General features: G+C 37.1%; 2 protein-coding genes across 3 annotated transcripts; one reads left to right on the top strand and one right to left on the bottom strand.

Annotated features, from left to right (window-relative positions):
- The first annotated feature begins 226 nt into the window (after positions 1-226).
- Positions 227-6,818, top strand: zgc:55558 (GTPase KRas). 2 transcript variants are annotated; one of them, XM_058769962.1, is made up of 5 exons: positions 227-558; positions 1,132-1,243; positions 1,715-1,893; positions 2,500-2,659; positions 5,665-6,818. In XM_058769962.1, the coding sequence occupies exons 2-5, from the start codon at positions 1,133-1,135 to the stop codon at positions 5,776-5,778; spliced, it is 564 nt and encodes a 187-aa protein (XP_058625945.1). In that variant the 5' UTR covers positions 227-558; position 1,132; the 3' UTR covers positions 5,779-6,818. The 2 variants fall into 2 exon arrangements, with proteins under 2 accessions (XP_058625945.1, XP_058625943.1); XM_058769960.1 differs by having other exon boundaries at positions 1,712-1,893.
- Positions 6,819-8,212: 1,394 nt separating this feature from the next.
- Positions 8,213-24,006, bottom strand: pold1 (polymerase (DNA directed), delta 1, catalytic subunit). The gene is made up of 27 exons (XM_058769279.1): positions 23,849-24,006; positions 22,788-22,986; positions 22,265-22,378; positions 22,037-22,177; positions 21,818-21,943; positions 20,537-20,705; positions 20,312-20,426; positions 20,082-20,211; positions 18,131-18,297; positions 17,902-18,006; positions 17,617-17,757; positions 17,421-17,531; positions 17,098-17,289; positions 16,923-17,011; positions 16,029-16,145; positions 15,774-15,887; positions 14,778-14,925; positions 14,590-14,685; positions 14,380-14,517; positions 14,119-14,294; positions 13,766-13,918; positions 10,076-10,178; positions 9,865-9,997; positions 8,891-9,004; positions 8,730-8,782; positions 8,547-8,644; positions 8,213-8,429 (listed from the first exon to the last, which is right to left on the bottom strand). Exons 2-27 carry the CDS (start codon positions 22,972-22,974, stop codon positions 8,342-8,344), a joined length of 3,318 nt encoding a protein of 1,105 aa, XP_058625262.1. The 5' UTR covers positions 22,975-22,986; positions 23,849-24,006; the 3' UTR covers positions 8,213-8,341.
- Positions 24,007-25,388: the final 1,382 nt, after the last annotated feature.

The raw sequence follows: 25,388 nt of genomic DNA, 5'->3' as shown, positions 1-25,388 counted from the left end.
GCTAGGAGAAACATTTAGTGGAGACCCTTTGATGGCTTGATATGCATCTCTGGACTTTTAATATGTTAAACGATTCCGATTGGTCCATATTCACGGGGCGGGACATAAGAGAGAAATTGGAAAGAGGCATTGCACTACCATTGGTCAATTTTTACTTCCGTTTATTCCTCGCCCAATAGAATATAAAAATGCGACGGGCCGGCTAAATCTCATTGGTCAGCTCCTCCAGTGATCCCGCCCCCTCCTCGCCCTCAGTGAATCTGGGAGAGTTTTAGCCGAGAGGAGCTAATGCCTCTACGGGTGGATTTATGTGGGTTATCGTAAAATTTGAACAGACTGGAGGAACATAATTAAGATAAGAAGAATTTTTGGTGTTTTTACGGGTGGATTTTCATCAGCCCAAACACTTCCAACCTGTCTTCGACTCTCGGGAGAGTTTAGTTTGTCTGGTCGATCGTAATGTGGCTCAGGGGCTAATCCTTGGACTTCATTCAATACCAATTCATCTCGAAGCGCTTCGTTTGGGCGAGCCGAACTCATTTAACAACCACTCACGAGGTAAAATACACAAATAAGCCTATAAATAACTTCTAACCTGTTGATAAGAGTTGAGATAAAGCTACAAAGAGCTTGCCGGCTAAGTAAATGTGATAGGAACTGAATAAACGTTATCTTAAACCATAGTCTTAAATATCTTTAAATTTGATTTGTTGACATAATGCAGCAACTTCAAATCTCAGTCGCCCATCTTATGTAATATGTATGTTTTAAAGGAACAGTTCACCCAAAAAGCGAAAATTGTGTCATCATTTACCCAGCCTCAAGTTGGTCCAAACCCGTATGACTTTTCTTTATTTCGTGGAACGAAAAGGGAAATGTTACGCAGAATGACCTCCTCGGTCACCATTCACTTTCACTGAGTTTGGTTTCCATACAGTGAAGACTGATTTATCTTTTTTGTGGTCAGTCTTTGAACGCTGCCATAATTTGTATAAGTGTATCAGTCAGTGTGAGATGCTTGTATCTGCTAAGGTTATGTTTTTTTCCAAGTTGCTCTTGATAAAATCCCAACAAGACTGCAATTTTCTGTTTTAACCCTCTCCCCATTCACCTTCTCTCTCTTCCATCCAGAATGACAGAATACAAGCTGGTAGTTGTCGGGGCTGGTGGCGTTGGCAAAAGCGCACTGACCATCCAGCTCATACAGAATCACTTTGTAGACGAGTATGACCCCACTATTGAGGTAAGAGTTCACCTTCTTTAAAAGGGTAGTCCACCCAAACATGAAATGTGCGTCATCTTTTACTCCCCCTCAATTCAAGTGAATTTCTCTCTTCTGGAACACAAAACAAGATATTTTGAAGAATGTTGTTAGTTAAGCTGTTTTGTTTCCCTTGACTTTCATAGTGTCGACAAACATATTATGGATGTCAGTGGGAGCCAAAACTGTTTGGTTATCAGCATTCTCCAAAATATCTTTTTTCATATTCCACAGAAGAAAGAAATGCATACAGGTTTGCAATGACATGAGGGGGATTAAATGATTAAATAAATTTCATTTCACTTTTTGGGGGTGGAATATCCCTTTAAAATAATTAAAAATATTTGTTTGTTTTTATTAGTTTATTCAGCTAATACTTTATTGATCATCATAGCATGTAAAAGCTCAGATGTGATAGAGTTCAAGTTTTTTTTGTATGTCTATTCCAAGCAGGATTCTTATAGAAAGCAAGTTGTGATTGATGGAGAGACGTGTTTGCTGGACATCCTAGACACCGCAGGTCAGGAGGAGTACAGTGCCATGAGAGATCAGTATATGAGGACAGGAGAGGGCTTTCTGTGTGTGTTTGCCATCAACAACGCCAAGTCCTTTGAGGACGTACATCTTTACAGGTACATAGCCAAACACGTGTGGACAAACTGATGTACGTAAACAATATTTGGCATCGGTTACCATCAAATAGTCTTTCGGACGTTAAGATAATCCATCTAAAAATGAAGATTGTCATTATTTATTTATTTATTTTCCTCTGTGGAACATTAAAGATATTTGGAAGAATGCTGGTAACCTAACAGTTTCGTGTTCTATTCACTTTTGTTGTATGGACAAAAAAAATAAAAATACAATGTAAGTGAAACCATTTTTGGGTGGACTGTCCTTTTAATACTCCTGTATTATATCTGGGATTTGTGGGCCTAGACTGCGTGATCAAGGCGGATGGGATGGGTCTGTGTCGAATAACCGCAAATAAAGCTTTTTACTTCCTGAAAGCTTAGAATATGATCAAATGTAATGCTAGATTTAAAAAAAAAAATGAAACGTCAATTCAGCAGGATGACGTCACTGAACTACATTAATATGCCAACTTCCTTTTTCTGTGTGATTTTTAAAGTTGATGAGTTAGGAAACCATTGCGGGACTAGAGAAAGGCCTAGTAGAATTTCACAAATCACTCTGTGTGGAAAAAATCATCCGTGTTGTGCTTTGTTTCTGTGCAGGGAGCAAATAAACCGTGTCAAAGACAGCGACAATGTCCCGATGGTGCTGGTGGGGAACAAAAGTGACCTGACCTCTCGTACTGTAGAGACACTTCAAGCCCAAGAGCTCGCCAGAAGTTACGGGGTCCCATATGTCGAAACATCTGCCAAGACGCGACAGGTGTGTGCCACTGATTTTAAAGTTACACAAAACAGTTTTTTGTATTCCACTGCTCTGCTTTTCTGTTGTTTTTCTGTGTAAACTTCTGCTAGACAGGAGCATTTGACCATTGCGCTCACGTCTTGCGTCTTTTGCAGCATCTCTCACATGACGTACAACTCTAAAAACACGGTGCTCAAGTTAAAATAAGTTCAAAAACATGTTTGTAGGCATTTTATGTCTATTTAATGCAGGATTCTTGCAGAAAGAAGGTTGTGATTAATCTTGTTTATTGAACTAGTGTATAAAAGCAATATAAAATGCAATACAATAGGTTATAATGCCATTGGTCTGTATACCATCACATTCAGAACAACAGCGATCTTAGGGGTGATTCACACAGAACACTTTTTTACTTTATTAGTATAGGATAGTATAGAAATGACAGGAAGGGAAGTGGCAGAGAGAGAGAGGGGGGTGGGATTGGGAAAGGTCCTCGAGCTGGGATTCGAACACATTTTTGCATTTTGAAAATACGAGAGATAGGACAGTGGAGTGAAAAAAGACGCAAGATGTATGCCCAAACAGTTTACTACTGTGGGCCAAAAATTAAACTAAATGTTGCATTATATGCAGTTATATGTTTATTACTTTTTTTTTTTTTCAGACACAGTCAATTACGTTTGTACATTTCAATGTAAAAATTAAACAAAAAAAAAAAAAGATAAATTAATAAGGCTGATGTGCTTCTATGAAAGACTTTCTTGTTCTTCCCCCCTCTTGTGAAATGTCATAGTGGGCCAAATCAAATTCATCATGGGCCAACTTTAGCCCATTTGCCCTTTTTATATACAATGCTGCTCACTAATTTTGGCACCCTTGGTAAATATGAGCAAAGGCGGCTGTGAAAATAAATCTGCATCTGCATGTCTTTTTGATCTTTCATTCAAAAAATCCACAAAATTCTAAACTTTCATTGAAGTAAAACAATAGAAAGTGGAGGGAAACTCACATTATGAAATAAATGTTTTTCTCCAATGCATGTTGGCTACCATTATTGGCACCCCTAGAAATTCTTATGAAAAAAATATCTCTGAAATATGTTCCTATTCATATTTAAATTTTTTAGCACGCCAGGGTGATTATGAACATGAAATTGTCCAGCCATGACTTCCTGTTCCACAGGATTATACATATGAGGAACACAAAGGCCAAATTCCCTTAATCATCCATCACAAGGAGTAAAACCAAAGAATATATTTCTGATGTGCAGAACAAGATTGTTCAGCTTCACAAAATAGAAAGTGGCTGTAAGAAATTAGCTAAAGCATTGAAAACCCCCTTTTCCACCATCAGGGCAATAATTAAGAGGTTCCTATCAACTAAAGATGTTACAAATCTGCCTGGAAGAGGACATGTGTCTATATCGTCCTAATGCACGGTGAGAAGGAGAGATTGAGTGACTAAAGAACTGCAGAGATTAGTTGAGTCTCGGGGTCAGAAAGCTTAAAAAATATCAAACAGCACCTACATCACCACATGTTGTTCAAACGGGTTTCAAGAAAAAATTCTCCTCGCTCATCCAAAAACAAACTCCAGCATATTCAGTTATCAGACACGACTGGAACTTCAAATGGGACTGGCTTCTATGGTCAGATGAAACTAAAAAAAGAGCTTTTAGGCAGAAAACCCACCAAATGAGTTTGGTGAACACGGGGATTAAAAAGTACCCCATGTCCACATCTAAATATACTGCTGGATCTTTAATGTTTTGGGCCTATATTTCTACTGGAGGTCCTGGACATCTTGTTCAGATGCATGGCATCACGGATTCTATCAAATACCAACAGATAAAAAATCTAAACCTGTCTGCCTCTGTTAGAAATCTTATAATGGACCATGTTTGGATCTTCCATCAAGACAATGATCCCAAACAAACATCAAAATCAACACAAAAATGGGTCACTGAGCACAAAATGAAACTTCTGCTATGGCTGTCCCAGTCCTCTGACCTGAACCCTGTAGAAAATGAGTGGTGAACTGAAGTGAAGAAGCACCAACATGGAGCTGGGAATCTAAAGGGTCTGGAGTGATTCTGGATGAAGGAATGGTCTCTGATCTCTTGTCAGGTGTTCTCCAAACTGTTCAGGCATTATAGGAGAAAACTCAGAGCTGTTATCTTGGGAAAAGGATGTTGCAATAATTGGTGCCAATAACGTGGCTAACGTGAACTAGAGAAAAACATTTATTTCATAATGGGAATTTCCTCCTACTTTCCATTGATTCACGTCAATGAAAGGTTAGAATTTTGTAAAAAAATTTTGAATGAAAGATCAATAGGATAAACAATGCAGATTTATTTTCACAGCCGGCTTTTCTCATATTTACCAAGGGTGCCAATATTAGTGAGCAGCACTGTATACATAAGTTGTACAACTTGCTCAAAGTTGTACAAAAAAACACAAAGGCTGTGTTTTTTAGTACACTGTGTCATGTGAGACTGCAAAAGATGTGAGATGCAAGTACAACAATCAAACTACTAGCAGGTTTTACAAAAAAAGAAAAGAAAACGACAACAATGGAATAGCAGTGCAGTGGAATGCAAAAACGTGTTCTGTGGGAATGTTCCTTAACCACGAATGAATGTGGCTGCCTTAGATGATGAAGTATCACACCAAGTGGTTGAGAAACAGAGCACACTAACCAAGCAGAATATTTCACAGCAGTTTGACAAGATTTGAGATCATACTAGACCATACTAGACTAGATCATTTACACTAGACTTCAGTCACACGCCCTCTCCAAAACCCAACCCTCCAGAAACATGTCAGCAAACCTGAAGACATAATGATGGCGATGACAGGACGAGAGTGCATTTGTTTATTTTTGGGCGTGCAAATCAGAGTAAAAGTATCATGTTTGTAATTTCATAATGTGCATTAGACTTTTTGACACAACCAAAACTTTTGTGATTTTCTCTTTAGCACCATTAGTTCTAAATCTGTCTTGTCTTTTTCTGTCTGCAGGGTGTTGAGGACGCGTTTTACTCTCTCGTGCGGGTGATCCGAAGATACAAGGAGACGAACCGCAGTAATAAGAAGAGCAAAAAGCACACACAGAGACGCTGCATTCTTTTATAGCGCTACACGCGTACAGCCTCGCACTGCACCCCCGTGATAGCAATGCACTCAAGGTCACACACACACTCACTCACTCACACACACACACACACACACACTACTGTAGCATTACACATACATACACACCCCATTTCCTTTTCTTACCACTCTCTTACGCCACCAGCCTTTGAGGAATAGGAACGTGACTGGCTGTTGTATGTGTTTGTATGTATGTGCGCATGAGACCTCAATGAGAATCGAGCAACTGTGGAATTGCTTTGGGAAAGACATATTTTCATATTCGTCTAGTCTCAAGTGGACTCGACAACTTTGAGCTGCTGCTTCCCCTTCTGTGCTAAAACGACCTGATGCGTGTCATAGTTTTACAGTCGTATTTAGAGTCACAGCAGCAAGGAATCTTGTTTATAACAAATTAAAGAAGTGGTGACGGGATATACTTTAAGTTGGTAATGGTTAGCTCTTTTTAGGTAAGCCTGATCATGTCTCATCTCTTCAAAACTTTGTGAGCCAGTCAGCACATCCGTGTGGTTCTGTTAACGGTGGTCGGGAATGAGGAAGCTCAGAAGTCCCCTAAAGTTTTTGTGGCCTTTGAGAAAGCACCACTAATATAATGTTTTGTACACCCTAAGAAGTGTTTCCATCTCATGCATTGTGGGATTTATTCAGAAAATATTTTTAGTACTTGCTAAAAATGTATTTCACCATCAAATGTTTTTCTTTGTACAAAATTTACATTTGATCAATTTCTCCCCAGGTTACTATTGTTGTCATGGCTTGGACTAAAATTTAGCTGTCCTACACCTAATGTAGCCCTTCTATAATTATGAAATTCAGAAAGAAAATCAAGCTTGCTTTTTTTAATTTTTCCCAGCAGTATTTTATGGTAAAATCCTGTATTTTTGTAACTGTTAATATTGAACCATTTCAGTACACATACCAGCATTGTATTGGACATTAACATTTCATGTATAATGATGAATTGTGTAATATGCCAGTGATGAGGCTTGGTTGGGAGGATGAGACTTTCTTTTTTTTTTTTTTTAAAGATTGATAGGAGAGACAGGAATAGTTTTGGTTCAGGCTAAACATGTGACCAAAACTTGTGATTGATCCATTCCCTTTGCCACATTGATAACTGTAGTTATATGTTTTGTGAATAAAGAGACTTTTGGCTAGATGACTGTGATTTCCTCAATATTCAAACCTTCAGTTGTAGTTGAACCTTAATTTTTCAGTTATTATATCTGCTTTAAGTGTTATAACAAGTATATAATGTGCTATTATGGTCATACCAGGGCAGTCGCGTTAGTTTTTCTTAGTATAATCAGAAAGGCTGATCTAATGAGTTAAAGTAATTTCTTTTTTTTTTTTTAAATGTCATTCTCAAAAATCAGTTACATGCTATAAATGGCCACACGTGCAGTAGTAAGTGCTCGGAGTAATACAAGTTTTTGGCCAAAAGTTGCTTTAAAAAACAAAAACAGCTGCTTAAGTTAAAATAATGAGGAACTGTTAGCAAGAAATATTCCTTTTTTTAATTCCTATAATTTCACCATATGACCTAGGTTGCTTGAGAAAGATTCTTGTACTATCCATGTGGGATTTCAAATACCTGTATGTAACCCCTAATATAGCTTGGATTTAGGAATATAATGACAGAAACCAAAACATGCATGAATGCAATGTATGGAATTTGTAAAATATTGCCTAGGGTGATGTTTGATTTTTTTCTCTTTCACCTTGTTTTCTGAACCCTGTTGAACTGAAAAGTTAAAAAAAAAAAAAAAAGCGGTAACAAAAGTAGCTTTACGGTAAAGGATCACTTTTAAGACAAGCTATGGGTTGAATCTCACCATTACTGCAATTATTGGACAAGTATTTTTTTTCCTGATAAAAAATCTGAAATTTCACTCATAAAAATCTATTTCTATCTAAAGATAGCATTATAAAAAAATTATACTACAGGGCCGTTAAATGCTTGAAAGGTGTGCAATTATTTTCAGGGAAACATACATAGGTCTTGAACACATTACATGTCCATATCACTTCGCCGTATGATTTCAGTTATTTCAAAGGTAAACAATTCTATTGTCAATATGTAAGGAATAATTGACTCCAGGCCATTCAATTAATAGAAAAAAAAAAAATGCACACCCGAAGCGTAATGGCACCACCACCTCAGCTGTGCATTATTTTTCTAATAAAATTCAATGGCCTGTCCTCAGTTATTCCTCACACATTGACAATTGAATCGTTTATGACTTGAAATCAATTTATTTTTCTTGACTATGGAAACAGCCATGCACTTATTTCACACTTAAAATCTGTGATGAATAAAAACTTTCATAAAAAAAAAAAAAAACAATATAATAAAATATTTAAGTATAAATGTTAAATCAAGCCAAAAGAAGACGACCATTTTACAAAAATGCACTTTATTTATTCAGCCACTAGAAAAATTATGATTCTTTACAAAATGAAGTGAGACAGACTCTCCTTCACTGAGGTAAGATGAAGAATGAATGTTGAGAAAGCTCCAGGCAAAAGAAAAGATCCTCGTCCATCACCAACCAAAACGGGAGACGAGCTTCTCCTGATCGTCTAAATCTTTCTGCACTTTCTTCCTCATGTAAAAAATGGGACAGTCTCGACTGAAAAAGAAAGACAACAAAAAACTGTTTTATTCACTGGTATATTCACCATCACCAACAAAGAAATAATACTATAGAGAACATCTGATATATTGTCCAGGCCTAGTGTGTAAATACCTGGTACACAGCACATCTTCATGCAGTGAACCTTGACAGCGCTGACACTGAGTCCACAGACGAGAGAATTTCTCCTCCAGAGTCGACAGATGAGCGATCTAAAGGACACAGATCAACAATCTTCAGCCCCACTTATGAAGACAAGTTTGCCATGATTTATACATATATAAACACAAAACGCACCTCTTTCTGATAAAGCTCTGACTCTTTCTTTTTGCAGAAGTCACATACAGCCACTGTAGAGAAGAAAGCGATAAATATGTCAGTTTTGTGATTTGTGGTACTACTGAGACCTAAACACACACACACACACACACACACACACACACACGCCTAATACATACCATCATTTTTGAGCACAGCTCGGCAGCCAATGCAAGTGCTTCGTTTCTGAGCAAAAGCCATGAGACCACCAACTCGAGATGTCAAGACCGTCTTACAACGTGTGTGATCGCCCTCTGAAACAACACAGAAAAAGTAGATGTATTAGCGGAATCATTTCTGAAAGAAATCCTTTTTTTTTTTACTATAGTTTGCAGTTTGAAATGAATTTGATGAGATAAGTTTATAACACAAAACAATATAAACGTCTTTCTATTATGAAGTTCATGCTGGCTGCACTTTAAAAAAAAAAAAATTGAACAAACAGTGCAGTTATGAGCCGGCTGTTTTAATGAATCATTCATAAAGACTCATAAGAGTCTGAAGAGTTTGAATCAGACTGAACAAAATCACTGAATTGGCCAGAGCGGGAACTGAATTAATGTCTGACTCACTTAAAGTAAGGTCACATTTACTGTGGTTTGGTGAACTTTTCGCAGTCCTTTCAATAGAAATCCATGTAATTGGGATTTTTGTATGAAGGCCAAACATTTTCCCAGCCAGACTCTGCAGCGGGTTCAAGTGGGTCACAGAGAGCTGCTTTGTTTGAAAGTGACTTCTGCGTGAGCTGCGCTTCGTTCATTGCTACACTATTGGCAATGAACAATGGACCTTTTTTTGCACAAAATTTCACCTGAATGAAACACCTTTCATGAAACTGCAAGTCATTACTTTGAGTGATGTCTAACTTGAAATAAAGCAAGAACTGCGCGGTGTACTTAAGATTTGTGGAACTTAAATCAGCATCATTACTGGCAAACGTCAACAGAGAGAAGTCTATTGTTTCACAATACATCTTTATGAAACATTAGAAGTTTAAAAAAGGTTCCAAAATAAAACATGAAATAATCATTCATTAGAAGATCTACAACATGCATTTACAATACAGATAATTTCCATTTCATGCCAACTTCAAAGCTTAATAGATGATACTCACTCAGCAACACACTCTCAGCTTTGCTCTCGCCCAGTATGGGTTCAAAGATGCGCAGTAAAGGTTTGGACAGCTGCTGCTCCAGGTAGTATTGTGTGTCTATAGGGATGTTGTTCTCCAGCACATAGATGGGGTCCTGAGAGATATAACTCAACCTTAACAACTACAGTACAGGATATCCGCCACATAAAAACATGCAACACACAACACTGACCTCTGATTTCATATATGCTGCCACTCCCTTTGCTGCTTTGATGATGACGTACGGGACTCGATCTCCGAGGTTTGGAGCACTACCGGCATCACGCTTCCGCATCCTAAAACCCACATTCGTGAAAAGTGTTTATAAGCTCAAGTCAATTACTCGCATACCTGCAAACCCTGAATTCTTCGTCTAAAAATTTCCTGAAATAAGCAGCTGCAATCATTTCGGAAAATTCTCATTTTAGAATAGAACTCCATGTTACTGAAGTGGCAACATTCATTTGAAAAAACACGATGTGTCTACGATAACATCCCAAATTGTAAAATGACTGGAAAAACTTCTAAAAAGATTTAAACAAAGTTTAAATAATACAAATTTCAACAAATATAAACCAGCGTTGAAACTTAATTTAGAATCACTAAGGCCACGTTCACACTGTCAGTTTTTGGGATTGACAACCGCATTTTCTTTAGAGGTGTGAGTCTCGAAATGTCCCGTTCACACAGCAACTTACAGTAGCATCTCAAACTCTGTCTGTATGAACATGCAATGGGTGTCAAGCCCATATTCCTTACCAGTAACCATAGCAACAGTGACCAAAGTAAAATAAAAAATGGCAACGTCCATAAAACTGAAAGTCTTATCACTTTCTGACACGACAAAGAGTCCAATCGTGCCTCGAGTTCATCTGTCAAAATTTCATTAACCAGCAGCTTTTATATTTGGTAGAGCAGAGCATCAGTAAGAACACAAAACTGACGGGAGCGGCTCCGGTGGAAAACTGACTGGATCTAAAACACGCAGCTCATTTCTCTGTCACTGTAAGTTCACGAGTTCGCACTAATGTATAATATGATTGAGCAACTGATAAGCATATTTGGCGTGCTGTCCGAAGGGAGGGCTCTGAGCTTGGGATAGAGCCCAAACCCAGAGAACCCCCCCACCATCCCAAAAATGGGATGAAATTGGATTAGAGTGCGGAGTTGGAGTGGAGGCGGGATGCTGGAAAACTGTCATAGAACAGAGTTAGTTGGCTGTATATATATATATATATGTTACAATGTGATTTTCTGGATTTTATTTTCTCATTTTGTCTCTCATAGTTGAGGTATACCTATGATGAAAATTACAGGCCTCTCTCATCTTTTTAAGTGGGAGAACTTGCACAATTGGTGGCTGATTAAATACTTTTTTGCCCCACTGTCTGTGTGTGTGTGTGTGTGTGTGTGTGTGTGTGTGTATGTATGTATGTATATATAAAAAAGTGTTGTGCTTGTTAAGATGATTAGCTGACAAGCTTCACCTGGACAAGACTGATCATCTAATAAAACATGTCTATTATTCCCTTGAGATTGTAATTGTGATTATTAATAACGATTATTTTGAACATATTTATGCCATATTTTTATAGAAAAAATAAAAAAAATAAATATATATATATATATATATATATATATATATATATATATATATATATATATATATATATATATATATATAAAGGCTGAAAACACTCTTCCTGAACTTTTATTGCTTTTCTATAGCACTGAGCCTCAAATGTGAACTATACAATGGTTTGGTTTCTTCTTTAAACAAAAAAAGGGAAAATTGTGCATGGTATAATAATGTTATACTAAAACTAAAAGGAAAAAAGAAAATGAAAAAATGATTTACTAAACCTATATATTTAATTTACAATTAAACAGACGAAATTTCAAATTACAGTACAATTTATATTATCAGGGCTTCAGACTAACATTCGAGAGCAGTGGGACCAGCACCTGATTTGGTAGCACTGAACATATAATATTACAAGTTTTGTCTCTTAGAAATGCAACAGAAATAGAACAGGAGCTTGAGTTCAGAGTAACAGGAGCTTGAGTTGGGATGCAGATGTACATTTATTTTTATTTAAAAAAACAGTACCATTGTGAAAACTGTAACAGCCTCATCTTTTATACATTTGTAGGTCAAAACCAAAAGTACAGCACCTCATTACCATGGTAAAAAAGTAGCCTAACTATATGGTTTCTATGGTGTTTGCATTGAAAAACAGTAGCCTACAGACATTCAGTCAATTACCAATCCACATCAACTGATAGAATAATTAACAAAATAATGGAATTATATTCCATTATTCCTTTAACATATTTAGTATATTACTAATATAATAATACTCAATATGAATATCCTACTTTTCTGCCACCATATTGTAACTACAGTAAAACTATGGTAAGTGTGGGTGATTTGTGGATTGAAACGTCTTCTAACTGGATCGTTGTTGCACTGTTTCTGCTGCTTTCTGCATCAGTGTTGATGAGAATAACCGCTCCGATTTATCTGGCTTTAAACTAGTTTAAATTAAAGAGAGGTGATTTGTACCGGAGAACTCTGCGCTGAACTCGAGTGCTTCTTACTGGTTTTCACAGCGTTGTTTAGTGCGTGATCGCGACTGGTCACTGAGGCGAGCGGATAAAAGGTCCATGTGGTGCACAGTTCAAACGAGTACCGCTATTTTGTTACCGCTTTTGACACGTTTGGCGTTTAACATATCTATCATGCACAACAGTGACAACGACTATCAGTTAGACAAAATGTCTTATCCAGTGTGTTTGAGTTTGTTAAACCCCGCACGGCAAACACCTCTTAAGCACACAGAATAATGCAAGTGGGCATTTTTAATTGTTTATTTATTTTTGTAATCGCGGCTTTGAACGATTATGTAATCGTGGCATGCATAATCGTAATCGTGATTAGAAATGCGATTAACTGTGCAGCCCTAACACGCAGCACACGTTAGACACATGTTTGTGCACCAAAGCGGCTCTCTCGCACTGTATGACGTGGCAGACAACTAGTTGTTCAGTCCTGTTCCGTTCACACAGCGCTTGTGTGTTCTGATAACGCCGTTGGGAGTCCTCAAAATTTACGGGTGTGAGTTCGGTTACAGAATGCGGTTGTCACACCTGTAAATAACCGTACTGGGTGTAAATGTAACCGTATTAAGGACTCAAATACAGGACTGACAACTGTATTCTGCTGCTGTGTGAACGTGTCCTAATATACTATTATAGTTTTTGTTAATTTAGAATTTTTCACTTTAAATTAAAAAAAATTGTAATTTGAATTCTTGTCATTTTTATTAGTTTTTAATATAATAAACTATATTTTATATAACAAACTTATTATAAACTAAATATAAACAGTTTTTATTTATTAATTTAGTTTTAGTTATTCTACTATTTCAAGAAACCGAAAAATGTAACATTTTTCAGCTGGCAGCTGGCTGAAGGAAAAATGTATTTATAAATAATATTTTATTTAACTTCCATTAATGTTTGTTTTATTTCAAGTAACAATTTTTTTCTTATGGTTTTAGTTTTAGCTAACAAACCCTGTACTGAACAAAAATGGCCGTCTAAATGAAAAATGCAAAATTAGTCTCTGACAGTAGGTGGCGCTTATGGAAAAGCAAAAATACAGAGGTTACCATGATTATCCCTGTGCACAAAGCAGCTGTACTTGTAAACACCAGGCATCATACAGAGGTCTGCCATCTAAACCTTTCTATACTTCAGATACTCACAAATAAAAACTCCTCGGATTTGTCTCAATCACATGAATGGCACATTTCAGTGCCAGAATGGAGAATTTTGCACTTACAAACTAACAGTGCAGAAAATATAAGCAAACACGCACCTCTCTGCTAGCTCGACGTGGGCCTGTTTGCCGGCATACTCCTGTGCGGTGCGTGTGAGCTCTTTAGTTATGACCAGCTGACTGATGTCAATGCGGTTGCACAGAAGGTCAGAGATGACTTCTTTAGCATGAACTACTGCTCCATCAGGGTCTCTGAAACACAAAACACATCGTCATTCCATGTGAATTAATGTGTGTTGGTATATGCAAGGTGTGTGTTGCAACAAGAACATAAACATATGGCTTTTGTTAAGGCTTGTAGAGTCATGTCTTCACTCTTACACGTTAGTTTGTGCGTCACTGTTGCGTATCCGAGCACATGGGAGTTGTTCTGTGTGTGGCAATGTTTGTACCTGTCAATGAGGATGTTCTGGAGGCATGTGTTGATAAGGTTGGCCACTAGAGGGCAGTTGTCTCGTCTGACGGTCTCAATTCCTTTGCAATCCATCTTATCATGATGTTCAGCATTAGAAGAGAAATACAACCCGGCGTACCGCTTCTTATTGATCAGCAGATATGGGTAATACACCTGAAAAAGTGTGAAAGATTATTAAGCTTATCAGGAATCATATTTAATGGATTCTGTTGTGAAATCTTAAGAGTTATTTCTGTACCTTCTCAAACTCTAATTTGATTGGTGGAACGAAGTGGGAGGAAACCCAATCAGCAGCCTCCTTTCCCAGATTCATTGCTTCCTGCACTGTGGCCACACCTAGTTTCACCATCACAGAGTCGGTGTCTCCATAGATGACCTGAAACACATTCGACTTGCATCACTGTGTGTTTTTAGTGCAAGGTAAAAGCACGTTCATGTGATTAAATACCTTTGCATCTGCCTGGCAACCATTAGAGATGGTATATTTTGATTCCACAAGCTGTTTGGTCTGTTCAATCATCTGCCTACCAAAGCCAGTGACGCTCTACAGATAAAAAAGAAAAACACTGCCTCTTAAAGCATCTCTGTTTGAAACCATCTGACAGTATTTGTCCGTCTGTGAGTGGCAAAACTAACCTGAGAGATCTCCAGACAGGGCAGTTTGCCCACCTGAGCCCCGGTGAACCCGTACACGGAGTTTGCACTGATCTTCAAAGCCAACTGCCTTCCGTCCAGCACCTGCTTTTTAAAGGGGTCTGTCTCTTTCTTCAGCTCTGTCTTCGCCCTACAGGCACAAAGTGTTAAGAGTCAAAATTTGAATATTTTATATTATATATATATATATATATATATATATATATATATATATATATATATATATAGTCATATTCAAACCCTGGTAAAAAAAAAAAAAAAGGGACTTGAGTTGTTGATGTGATGTTAAAGGGATAGTTCACCTAAAAATGAGAATTCTGTCATTAATTACTCACCCTCATGTCGTTCCAAAACTGTAAGACCTTCGTTCATCTTCAGAACACAAATTAAGATATTTTTGATGAAATCTGAAAGCTTTCTGACTCTGCATAGATAGCAATGCAACTGATACGTTCAAGGCCCAGAAAGGTAGTGAGGACATTGATAAAATAGTCCATTTGACATCAGTGGTTCAACTGTAATGTTAATGTTACACGCATGCGCCTTGTGAATGGCGGCAGAGACTGACACAGAACAGAAGAAATCGTTCAATAAAGTCATTATTATGCAAAAAGTATTCTTGTAGCTTCATAACACTGCGGTTGAACCACTGATGTCACATGGACTATTTTAATGATGTCCTAACTACCTTTCTGGGCCTTGAATGTGTCAGTTGCGTTGCTGCTCTCTGATTTCATCAAAAATATCTTAATTTGTGTTCCGAACGAAGGTCTTACAGGTTTGGAACGATATGAGGGTGAGTAATTAATGACAGAATTTTCATTTTTGGGTGAACTATCCCTTTAACATAAGCATATAAATACAGAAAACACACAAATTTGAGTCAAAATAATACATTTTTAATTACACTGAACTATTCACCATCAGCAGCAAATAGTTTATTTAATAATCTCCATTCCTTTTAATTGTTGAACTCACTTTTTCCTGGCACTCAGCAGGTTTTCCAGGATCTCAGGGAGAAGGCCCTTCCTCACAGAGCTCTTCACAAACAGATCACCTGTCGGGGTCTTGATGAAATCTTCTGGAGCCAGGCTAAAAATGTGCACATGCGCACACACACACACAATATATAGAGAAAATAAAAGGGAAATAAATAAATAAATAGAAAAATAAAGGCAGTTTGAAGAAAGTATCACTTTAACACTTTACATAACACACACACACTTCTCTCACCCGAGTTTGTCCACCTGGCTTTTCTGCAGGAGTGTAGTGTAACATAAATTATGAGCCATCATGATGGAGGGATACAGTGAGGAGAAATCCAGAGTCGTTATAGGAACACTGTAATACCTGTAAACACACACACACACACACACACACACACACACACATGCACGCACAGATTCCACATTGGTGAATCAACTACAAAGCAAATCATCTGCAAAATCTAAATGTTGCTTCAACTTTCCCACCTTAATATTGCATTTTTACATTACATAATACACAAAATATTAGTTAAGGTCATTTTTTTTTTTATTAGCTATCAGAAAGACAAGAATCTGTTGACAGCCACTGGAAAGTGTTTGAAATGAATGAATGAATAAATAAATAAATCTCTCTTAAGCACTTGTATTTATTGACACCGCAGGTGAAAAATTTGGTGTTAGAAAGATTGTTTTTTATGTTTTAGAAATAAATTTGATATGCTCACCGAGGATAAAACAATAATATTGTAAAATATTACTACAATTTAAAAGAACCATTTTCTATTTTAATATTTTCTATACCAATATCCTGTCTTCAGTGTCACATCATCCTTCATATATCATTCTAATATGATGATATGGTACTCAAGAAACATTTATTTTTATTATCAATATTGAAAACCGTTGTGCTGCTTAATATTTTTATGGAAAGTTCAACATACAAACGTTTCATAACTTTATAAGTGTCTTTTTATGTCTGTCACTTTTTTTTTTGATCAATTTACAGACACCTAACTTTAAAACGATTGTGCATTTATGTGATTTTAGATGACCAATTTTTATTTTAGTCCTCAAGATATGCGATTTACATGTTCTCTGATTTGAGAATGAAAATATGATCACATAGGAATCGGGTACAAACCCTTTCTCTGGTTCTATGACAGTGGCTCCAGTGTAGTCCTCCCCACCCTCTGTCCTCACCACTGGCATTACCAGATCCTGCTTCATAGCCTAGAATTAAGCCATTGAAAATACATTTAAGCATAATATTTGCTAGGTTTGTTATATTAACGTGTTACAAAGAGACATGCACAGACCTGTCTCAGGAGCTGTGAAACCACTTTAATCTGCTGTCCACGAGAGAGCAGGTATGTCAGGGGCACCCCAGTAACTCTGGCCATTTCCATGTAATTAATGACACACATTAACTTCTGCAGCAAGCGCAGGGGCAGATATGCATCCTTCAGACAGTACACAGCCAAACGCCTGCGGGTCTGCTCATTCCCATTCTAATCGGGGAAAAAAAGAAAGAAAAAAAAAAACCAAGATAAAGGAAAGACAGGTTGTTGTTTTTTTAAGATTTACTGCTAGATGGAGTTGATTGGCTATAAGAATAGGACAGAGATCTGCTTGACTGCACCTGTAGGTCTGTGATGATAGAATGCTGCACATCCTCCTTCTGCTCCTGCAGAAAATGGAAACTGACGGCGTTTAGTGTGTAAGAGCGCAGTTTATAATCCCTCAGCAACACCTACAACACAGAAAAACTTGGTGAGTCACAGCATGTGCAGTCATGAATCAATATGATGCCACAATTTGAGTTTAAGTGTGCGTACCTGTAGTAGGTCAAACTGCACACGTCCCTCCATATTGACCGTTTTGTTCTCTCTGCGGCCCATCTGCTTGCTTTGGAAGCTAGAGTCTTTCAGGACCGATTTAACGCCCCACACACGGCCCAGATACGGGAACAAACTCACCTACAGAGAGAAAATAGTGGCTCACAATACCATTCACCTGCCTGAACTACAATATAAAGCCTTCTGACATGTGCCACCACTAATCCCACTGGGTTTGTGTTCACTTTCCAAACATAAAAAAATCTTGGTGTAAAAACAAGTTACCTTTAAGGTTGCAGCTCTGTTGAGGAGGTACGGAAGATCAAAGTTCTGGATATTGTAGCCAGTGATGATGTCAGGATCCACTGTCCTCACAAACTCAGCCCAACTCTGAGATAATCACACATATACATTATTATTATTATTATTGCACCATGTACATTTACATTTAAAAGAAAATGCACATGTAAGCATTTCAGTGTAAGTATATGTGCGAGAATCTGTGAGTATGTACCTGCAGTAGCAGTTTCTCTTGAGTAAAGCAGAGAATCTGGGAGCCCACTATACTGGCACAGCTCTGTAAGGTGAAGACCGTCCGGATAAATGGCTCCTTCTCTCCCTGACGCAGCACCATAGAGGCGATCTGAATCACAGGGTCGATCTCTGGCTCAGGAAACACACCTGTAACACACACAAACATTTCAGTTATTTACACAGCAGGCTATAATAGAAAAAGAGCAAGCACACAAGTGGCACATTGTGGCTACTACTTACTACTTGGAAAGTTAATTTGGTAATGTGCTACACTGACAAATGGGTTGGTGTATATATATAGTATATGGGTCATTGATGTATAAGGATTTTAAACAGGCCAATTTTAAAATACAAAAAAATAATAATATCTACTGTAATTGTTCAAACATTAAGAATGTTGTGTACACAAGTTCATATTAAAATTTAAAATTAAGTGATTTGAGTGTTTTTTTATTTAGATGAATTGGCCATAGCCTTAAAAAAAAAAATCATGTGGTGCGACCATGATTTATATTAAAATTAAATAATCTCCTTAACATGCTTAAATTTTTTTTAAAATGTTCTCAGTAATTAAAGTGTTTTGAAACAAAGAATTTGCATTTACTTTGAGTTCTTGTAAATAATGATCTCTTATTTTTGTTCTGTAATTTCAGAGTTGCCTTCTTAAATGTAGTTAACAGGCTTATTTTTCCTGCAAATTGCATAAAACAAATATACTTGATACTTGAAATATTTTATTTTAATTTTAATACAGTTATTGCTATTATTGGTCGCACCACATGATGAGTGGTAGCTCCAAATGACAAAAAGACCTTATATCATTAAAAATCTATTTAAAGAGGCGTGCGAAAAGTGCAGTGCATGGCATCTGCAGGCATTTCTGTACTTTGCCCAATATTGGCTGCTCAACTGACCCTTTTGCCGGGAGTTTGATTAACAGGTAGTCTGACATATAACACCGAAAAACAAACCAGACAGGAGAGTAAATTAACGTCAGTGGACTTGAACTTGAAAAATGGTGTGTATTGACATCTTTTCACGGTTGAAACAATATACCTTCTGATGTTCATTCATGTTTATTTCGTGCTATAACTAGTAAAGATGATGAGACAGCTACAGCGATCTGTCACATGTTGCCACAAAACAGTATTTGTTGTTTGAATTTCTTTTAAAAAAAGACAAAATTTAAACACTGAGACTTTGTTTCAAACTAAAAGTAACCAGCTCCGTCTTGTCTGTCAGTGTCGTCTTTGCTCCGTGATGTATTTTTCAATGCGTGAGAACATGATGTGTGGCAAAAAAGTGCCATGGTTTGTCGGACGTAGCAACAGTAACTAAGGGGGGGGGGTATTTGCGAAAGGTCAGTTTAGAGTAGGGGGAGGTTGCTGGCTCAGGTTCTGAGAGACAACATGAACATCTTTCTTATAGTAGAAAATGACTTCTGGAGTTTGTGCTAGACTGCAGGGTCAGAATTAACATGCTGCCTATGGTGAGCCTTTATTTTACTTTGCTTGGCAGTATAATCTGGTAGAATAGATTAAAATAGTTATTAATAAATAAATAATAAATTACTAATAAATGCCTAATTGCCAAACTAAAATTACATGCTCCGATTTATTAATTTGTATTTTTTTTGGCATTTTTTCTCATATTGTACAAAGATTAAACAAACAGTCCGAAATGAACCAAATTGCGTTAAAATATATTCCAAATTATACTAAAATAAAGTATTTTATGTATATAAACCATAAATTGAATATAAAAGCAAAAAAAAAAAAAAAAAACTGCCAATCTGGGACATATATCTATAATGGAAAACACTCTGCAGTGGTCGCACCACATGATATTTTTAGCAGATTTTTAGTTTAGCAGAATAAGCTAAACTAAAAGAGCCTAAACAAGGAAAGAAAACAAAAAAAACGCAGACAGACCTTTTCTTCCAGCACACTCAATATCAAAGCTCAGGACTCTGAGAGGAGCGATTCTCTGCCACTCTCCTTCAGCTGGATGACTGACCAAGTGATTCCACGCCACATCCACCTCATACTGACACAGGGACACCTGAGACAGAAACACAGTAAAGACACACCAGATGAGTGTGGCAACTCAATACCCATTTCCATCGCTCTAATGCCTTAATTGATTGCTTTCATGTTTTTACCTTTCCTGGATATTTTGAGTCTGTCCGTCCTTCACTCCTCTCCTCCCTCAGCCTGTAATTTCCTTTAGGAAGCTCAATCCAGCAGCAACCGACCACATCACTGTCCACCATGAACCTGCCATCACGCACATACAGCAAGTCTCACATGCTTTATCGGGTCGAGCAAACAATGCCCACCACACATCGCCAGTTTCAGAAACTGAGAAAGTACACGCAAACACACACCTGATCTCAAAGTCAATGTTGGCTTCATAGGCCTGGTAGCTCTGGGTGGCGAAGTTGGCAAATTTAAAACCCTGCTCAAGAAGACGCTTCGCCGGGGCAATCAGACGCGGCATTGCCATGGTGATGCGCAGGAAGTCAAGAGGTTTGTTTCCATGGTAGTGATACATACCTTAGCACAAATAGGGAAAAGTCAGTCAACTATAACACCTCAAAAACAGTTTCACTTGCAATATTGTTAAAAAGCTGCGGTCAGTAAGAAAGAAACTTAAATAAATGAATTACTATTAAATAAAGAAATTAATACTTTTATTCAACAGGAAAAGTGAAAAGATTTCTATTTCAAATAAATGCTGTTCTTTTGAACTTTTTATTTATCAAAGAACCCTGGAAGAAAGTATAACGTTTCAACAATAATATTAAGCGGCATGACTTTTTTCAACATTGACAATAATAAGAATTATTATTGAAGGATCATCGGACACTGATAACTGGAAAAATGTATTAAATAGAAAACAGTTATTTTAAAGGGTTACTCCACCCCAGAATGAACATTTTCTCATTAATCACTTACCCCCATGCCGTTCCAAACCCGTAAAAGCTTCGTTTTGGGTGAAGACCGGGAGGCTTGTGACTGTCCCATTGACTGCCAAGTAATTAACACTGTCAAGGCCCAGAAAAGTATGAAAGACATCGTCAACACATGAATACGTTTTCTACATATATTTACGGTTTGATTTGAACGAAAACAACGTATCCGTGTGGTGCGGCTGACAACGAACAGCGTACGCAGTTTGCGTCCAGCAAACATTCTCCAAAATGGTGCTACGGTGATGCGGAGGACACGAATTGCTGAATAAAATAGTTTTGTTTTTTTCTTAGCGTACAAAAAGTATTCTCGTCGCTTCATAACAGTCAGATTGAACCACTGATGGCAGACGGACTATTTTGACGATGTCTTTCATACCATTCTGGGCCTTGACAATGGTATTTACTTGGCAGTCAATGGGACAGTCACAAGCCTCCCGGTTTTCATCCAAAATATCTTAAATTGTGTTCCGAGGACGAACAAAGCTTTTATGGGTTTGGAATGACATGGGAGTTAAGTGATTAATGACAAAATTTTCATTTTTGGGGTGGAGTAACCCTTTAAATTATAATAATATCTCACAATACTTTAATTTCTTTCATTTGAACTTTCACTGTAATAAGAAAATCTCACCAACCCCAAACTTTTGAAAGGTAGTGTATACACACACACAAATTTACACTAAGACGACTTACTTTCCTTCTTGGTGATGTCCACTGCCAGCACAGTGATGGCTATATTGTCTTTATTGGACCGCATATCCTTCAATACAGCAGAGTTCAGCTCTCTCTTAAAGTCAGCCAAGTGTGCATTTGTAAAACCTAAGAAAGACATAGACATACCATTGAAATCATGAAAGATGTGTTTAATACATTTCAATGACACTGAGCAGATTCCTGTAATTGGCAGCTCACCGTTGGGGGCAGAAACATAGAAATACGGGGCGAATCCATGAACATGGCAGCACACGCTATTTCCATTGTCCGTCACACCAAACATGCGCACTATGGGCACTTTGCCCTGCACCTGCCCAGGCATTCCTGCCACCGCAGATCCTAAACACCGGACAACAACACACTGAGGGAAAGACCTAGATTATGGATTTATATATGTGCATTTGTGACAGCGCATGTGCATCTCACCCAAGTAGTAATCCAGGTCTATCTGCTGGAAAATTAGTGTGTCTGAGTTTGGATGTAGAGGAGGTGCATGAGGTCGTTTCCAACGTGGATTAAGATCAGCAGAGAATAAGTCACCTGAGCAAAAGAGGGTAGATCATGTATGCATGTTTTTTTATTTATTTTTTTTAAGTATGTATAGGTTAGAATGTAGTTGGGTTTTTTCTTTTGTTCTATAAGATAGTTATGGGATTGGCTTAATTTTTCTTTTCTTTTTTTTTTGTAAAGTAACACCGTGTCTACACCGGACGCAACAGTTGAAAATCATTTGAAATTTGTGTCAATACGTCATAAATAGAACGAGTCAGCAGTTTACTGTCGGGGATTTGTCGCGCCGCGCCGCTCGCATCCAGTGTAGACACGGTGTTACTGTATTCATGGGTTAATATGTTGTTTTGAATATTTTGCAGACAAACTTTTTGTGTGTGTGTATAATAATAAATGCAATTTAATTAATTACAAAGAAACAGACAAAACATGTACTTACCCACTGGAATGACATCATGACCTGCTTTCCCCTCCTCTGACTCCACCTCCATTTCCATTTCATCAAATAGAGCGAGTTCCTCTTCAAACTGGGAGGGGCTATCCTCCCATTCTGTGTTAATTTTCCCCTTCTTGGCCTGTGAAGCCCCGCCAATCGCAGGGCCTCCATTGCGCCTTTTAAACTCCATTCTAAAGCAGCCCTGCAAAAACAATGTCAGCTTTTTATGAGCAAATCATACACTTACAAACGCTCACTTCTATCTTGCGTGTGTTGAACACAGTATGGGTAACAAAAGTATTTATAAAGGAATATAATAAAGTGAAGATATTGCGCACGTCACACGATTAACCATCTCAAAAATAAAGAATAATATCAAAACAACCTTAAAAAATAACATTAAAATGGAGCGCGTGACAGCACTTTAACATCATTTGCATAAAAGGGGCGGGGTTAGGAAAACAGGTGTACAAATTAGTAAAGGGGTCTTTCCAAATTAGCTGCTTAATTGTTTCTTCACAGGTTTGTGGAGTTTGACAGACACGTTAAGTATAAAACAATAATGATTTGCAAAACGTACTCTTTCACTAGTCCTACTTGGAACTATTTAGAAACTATTGTTTTTGATGATCTGGGTATCTTTAGTTTGGGTCAACAACATTATTGTATTGTGCATAAATAATGAGCAATATTTCGTTTAACAAACAATATACACAACGTTCAGGTTATTTAACTTTTGCACACAAGTAACGTTAACGTTATTCTTTCGCTTATAATTAATCTTGACGGATAATTCAGCAATCAAAATAAACATTTATTCAGCAACAGAACGATCGCATAAACAAGACTTAAGCTCATAATGTTTACCTTCACATTGCGGATTATTAATTGCTATACGTTACTAGGCGAACTGGACAAACAAGAAACTTAGCAAAACATGTTAGCAACATGCAAAACAACAAAGAGATGCAGCAAACACATGCTACATTGCAAATTGAGCTGCATCAGGCAGTGTAATATATTAAGGTGAACTCTAGCCATTGAACAAATGCATAATCTTTCACCTTTTATTCCAGCTCGACCGCTATTACTCCACATATGTACTTCACAAATCTCCCGCCACTTCTCAGCACTCAGTGTCAGTTTCCACCGGACCTGTAGCAACATCCGTTTTCCCGGTAAAATTACGTAGGGTCCACAAAGGACTGCAATTGGTCGAAATGCAGGAAGTGAATCGCTTGTATATGGACGACGATTATAGCCATGTTGAGAAGGTCGTGTTTGAGAAGAGCGATTAAAAAAAAAAACAGTGTTTTAATAAATAGATCGAATATGAGTCAGAATTGTAAGCCACAAAATAGACTTTAAAAATTTAAATGCAGCCAAATAGCTCTTTGTACTTTTTCCCATTTTTATCTAGATATTTTTTGGAATACTTGATGATGCTGTTACCTGAATATGAAATGGTTGAATATTACCAAAGACTATTACATTCCATTTTATAAAGAATAATACATAAATCACATGTCATGCATAATACTTAATACAAATATGTACTTTACATCTTTATTATACCATGCAAGTCATTAAAAAAAAAGAGTACTTTATTTAGCATGATTGTTTTACATTCAATATTAATTAATTTTTTTGTTAAACTCAATTTGAGTATATTGATCATTTGGCCATAAAATTATATTTTTATTTAATAAAAAAGAAGAGTTTGTCCATGTCCCTTGAATGGTTGTCCACCCTGTCTTGTTGGGAAAGCCGCCCATTTAAGAAAAGGCTATCCCCTTTAGTGACATCAGGACAACAGATGTTTTGTCTCTTCAGTAGCGGGAATTACAACCGCTGAGGTGAATAAGTTGCTGACTTTTCAATTGACAAATTTTCTTTGTATGAGTTTGCTTACTTGCTTTTCCCACGCTTAACATGTCCACCCTGTCGGCATAAAATATGCCAGAAGTGATTAGAATACAGTATTTTCAAAATATGTAAGTTTAAATATACCAAATTCTCTTCAACAACCAGACTAAATATTTAGCTAGTCACAGTTTGTTGTAAGCTAATGTGCTAATTGAAGCTCAAAATGTCCACCCTGTTGGCCACATAAACATGACAGGGTGGACTGAATGAAAATGAACGAGGAGGGTGGGTATATCAATGTGACTGATGTAATTATATTATTTATTATTATTATATATATATATATTTAGAAGTTGAATAAATGTTTCATTTTCATATTTTGTCATAATTTGTGTGTTCTGCATTATGTGTCCACACCATCATATGATGGTCCACCCTGTCATCTTGATATTTTACAATAATATTTTAAATAATAATTAATCATATCTGTATAATCAAGTGTGTTCAATAGCTAGGTGTAGGGGCAATAACATGCAAACAAAAAAACTGCATTAAAATATCACAGTTTTCTCCAAATAAGAAAAAATACATGTGTGAATTGTATGAGTTTCTTTAAACATACATCAATAGAATGATGATGTAATAATGTATAAATCTCAATAATAACAAAAAAGACCCTTATGACTATTTTTGTGGTCCAGGGTCACATATGTCTATAAACATATCTATAAAATAAAC

This window comes from Onychostoma macrolepis, chromosome 03 (genome assembly GCF_012432095.1).
Source record: "Onychostoma macrolepis isolate SWU-2019 chromosome 03, ASM1243209v1, whole genome shotgun sequence".
NCBI classification, from domain to species: Eukaryota; Metazoa; Chordata; class Actinopteri; order Cypriniformes; family Cyprinidae; genus Onychostoma; species Onychostoma macrolepis.
Note: the sequence above shows the minus strand (reverse complement) of the source record. Positions and strands in the feature narration are given on the sequence as shown.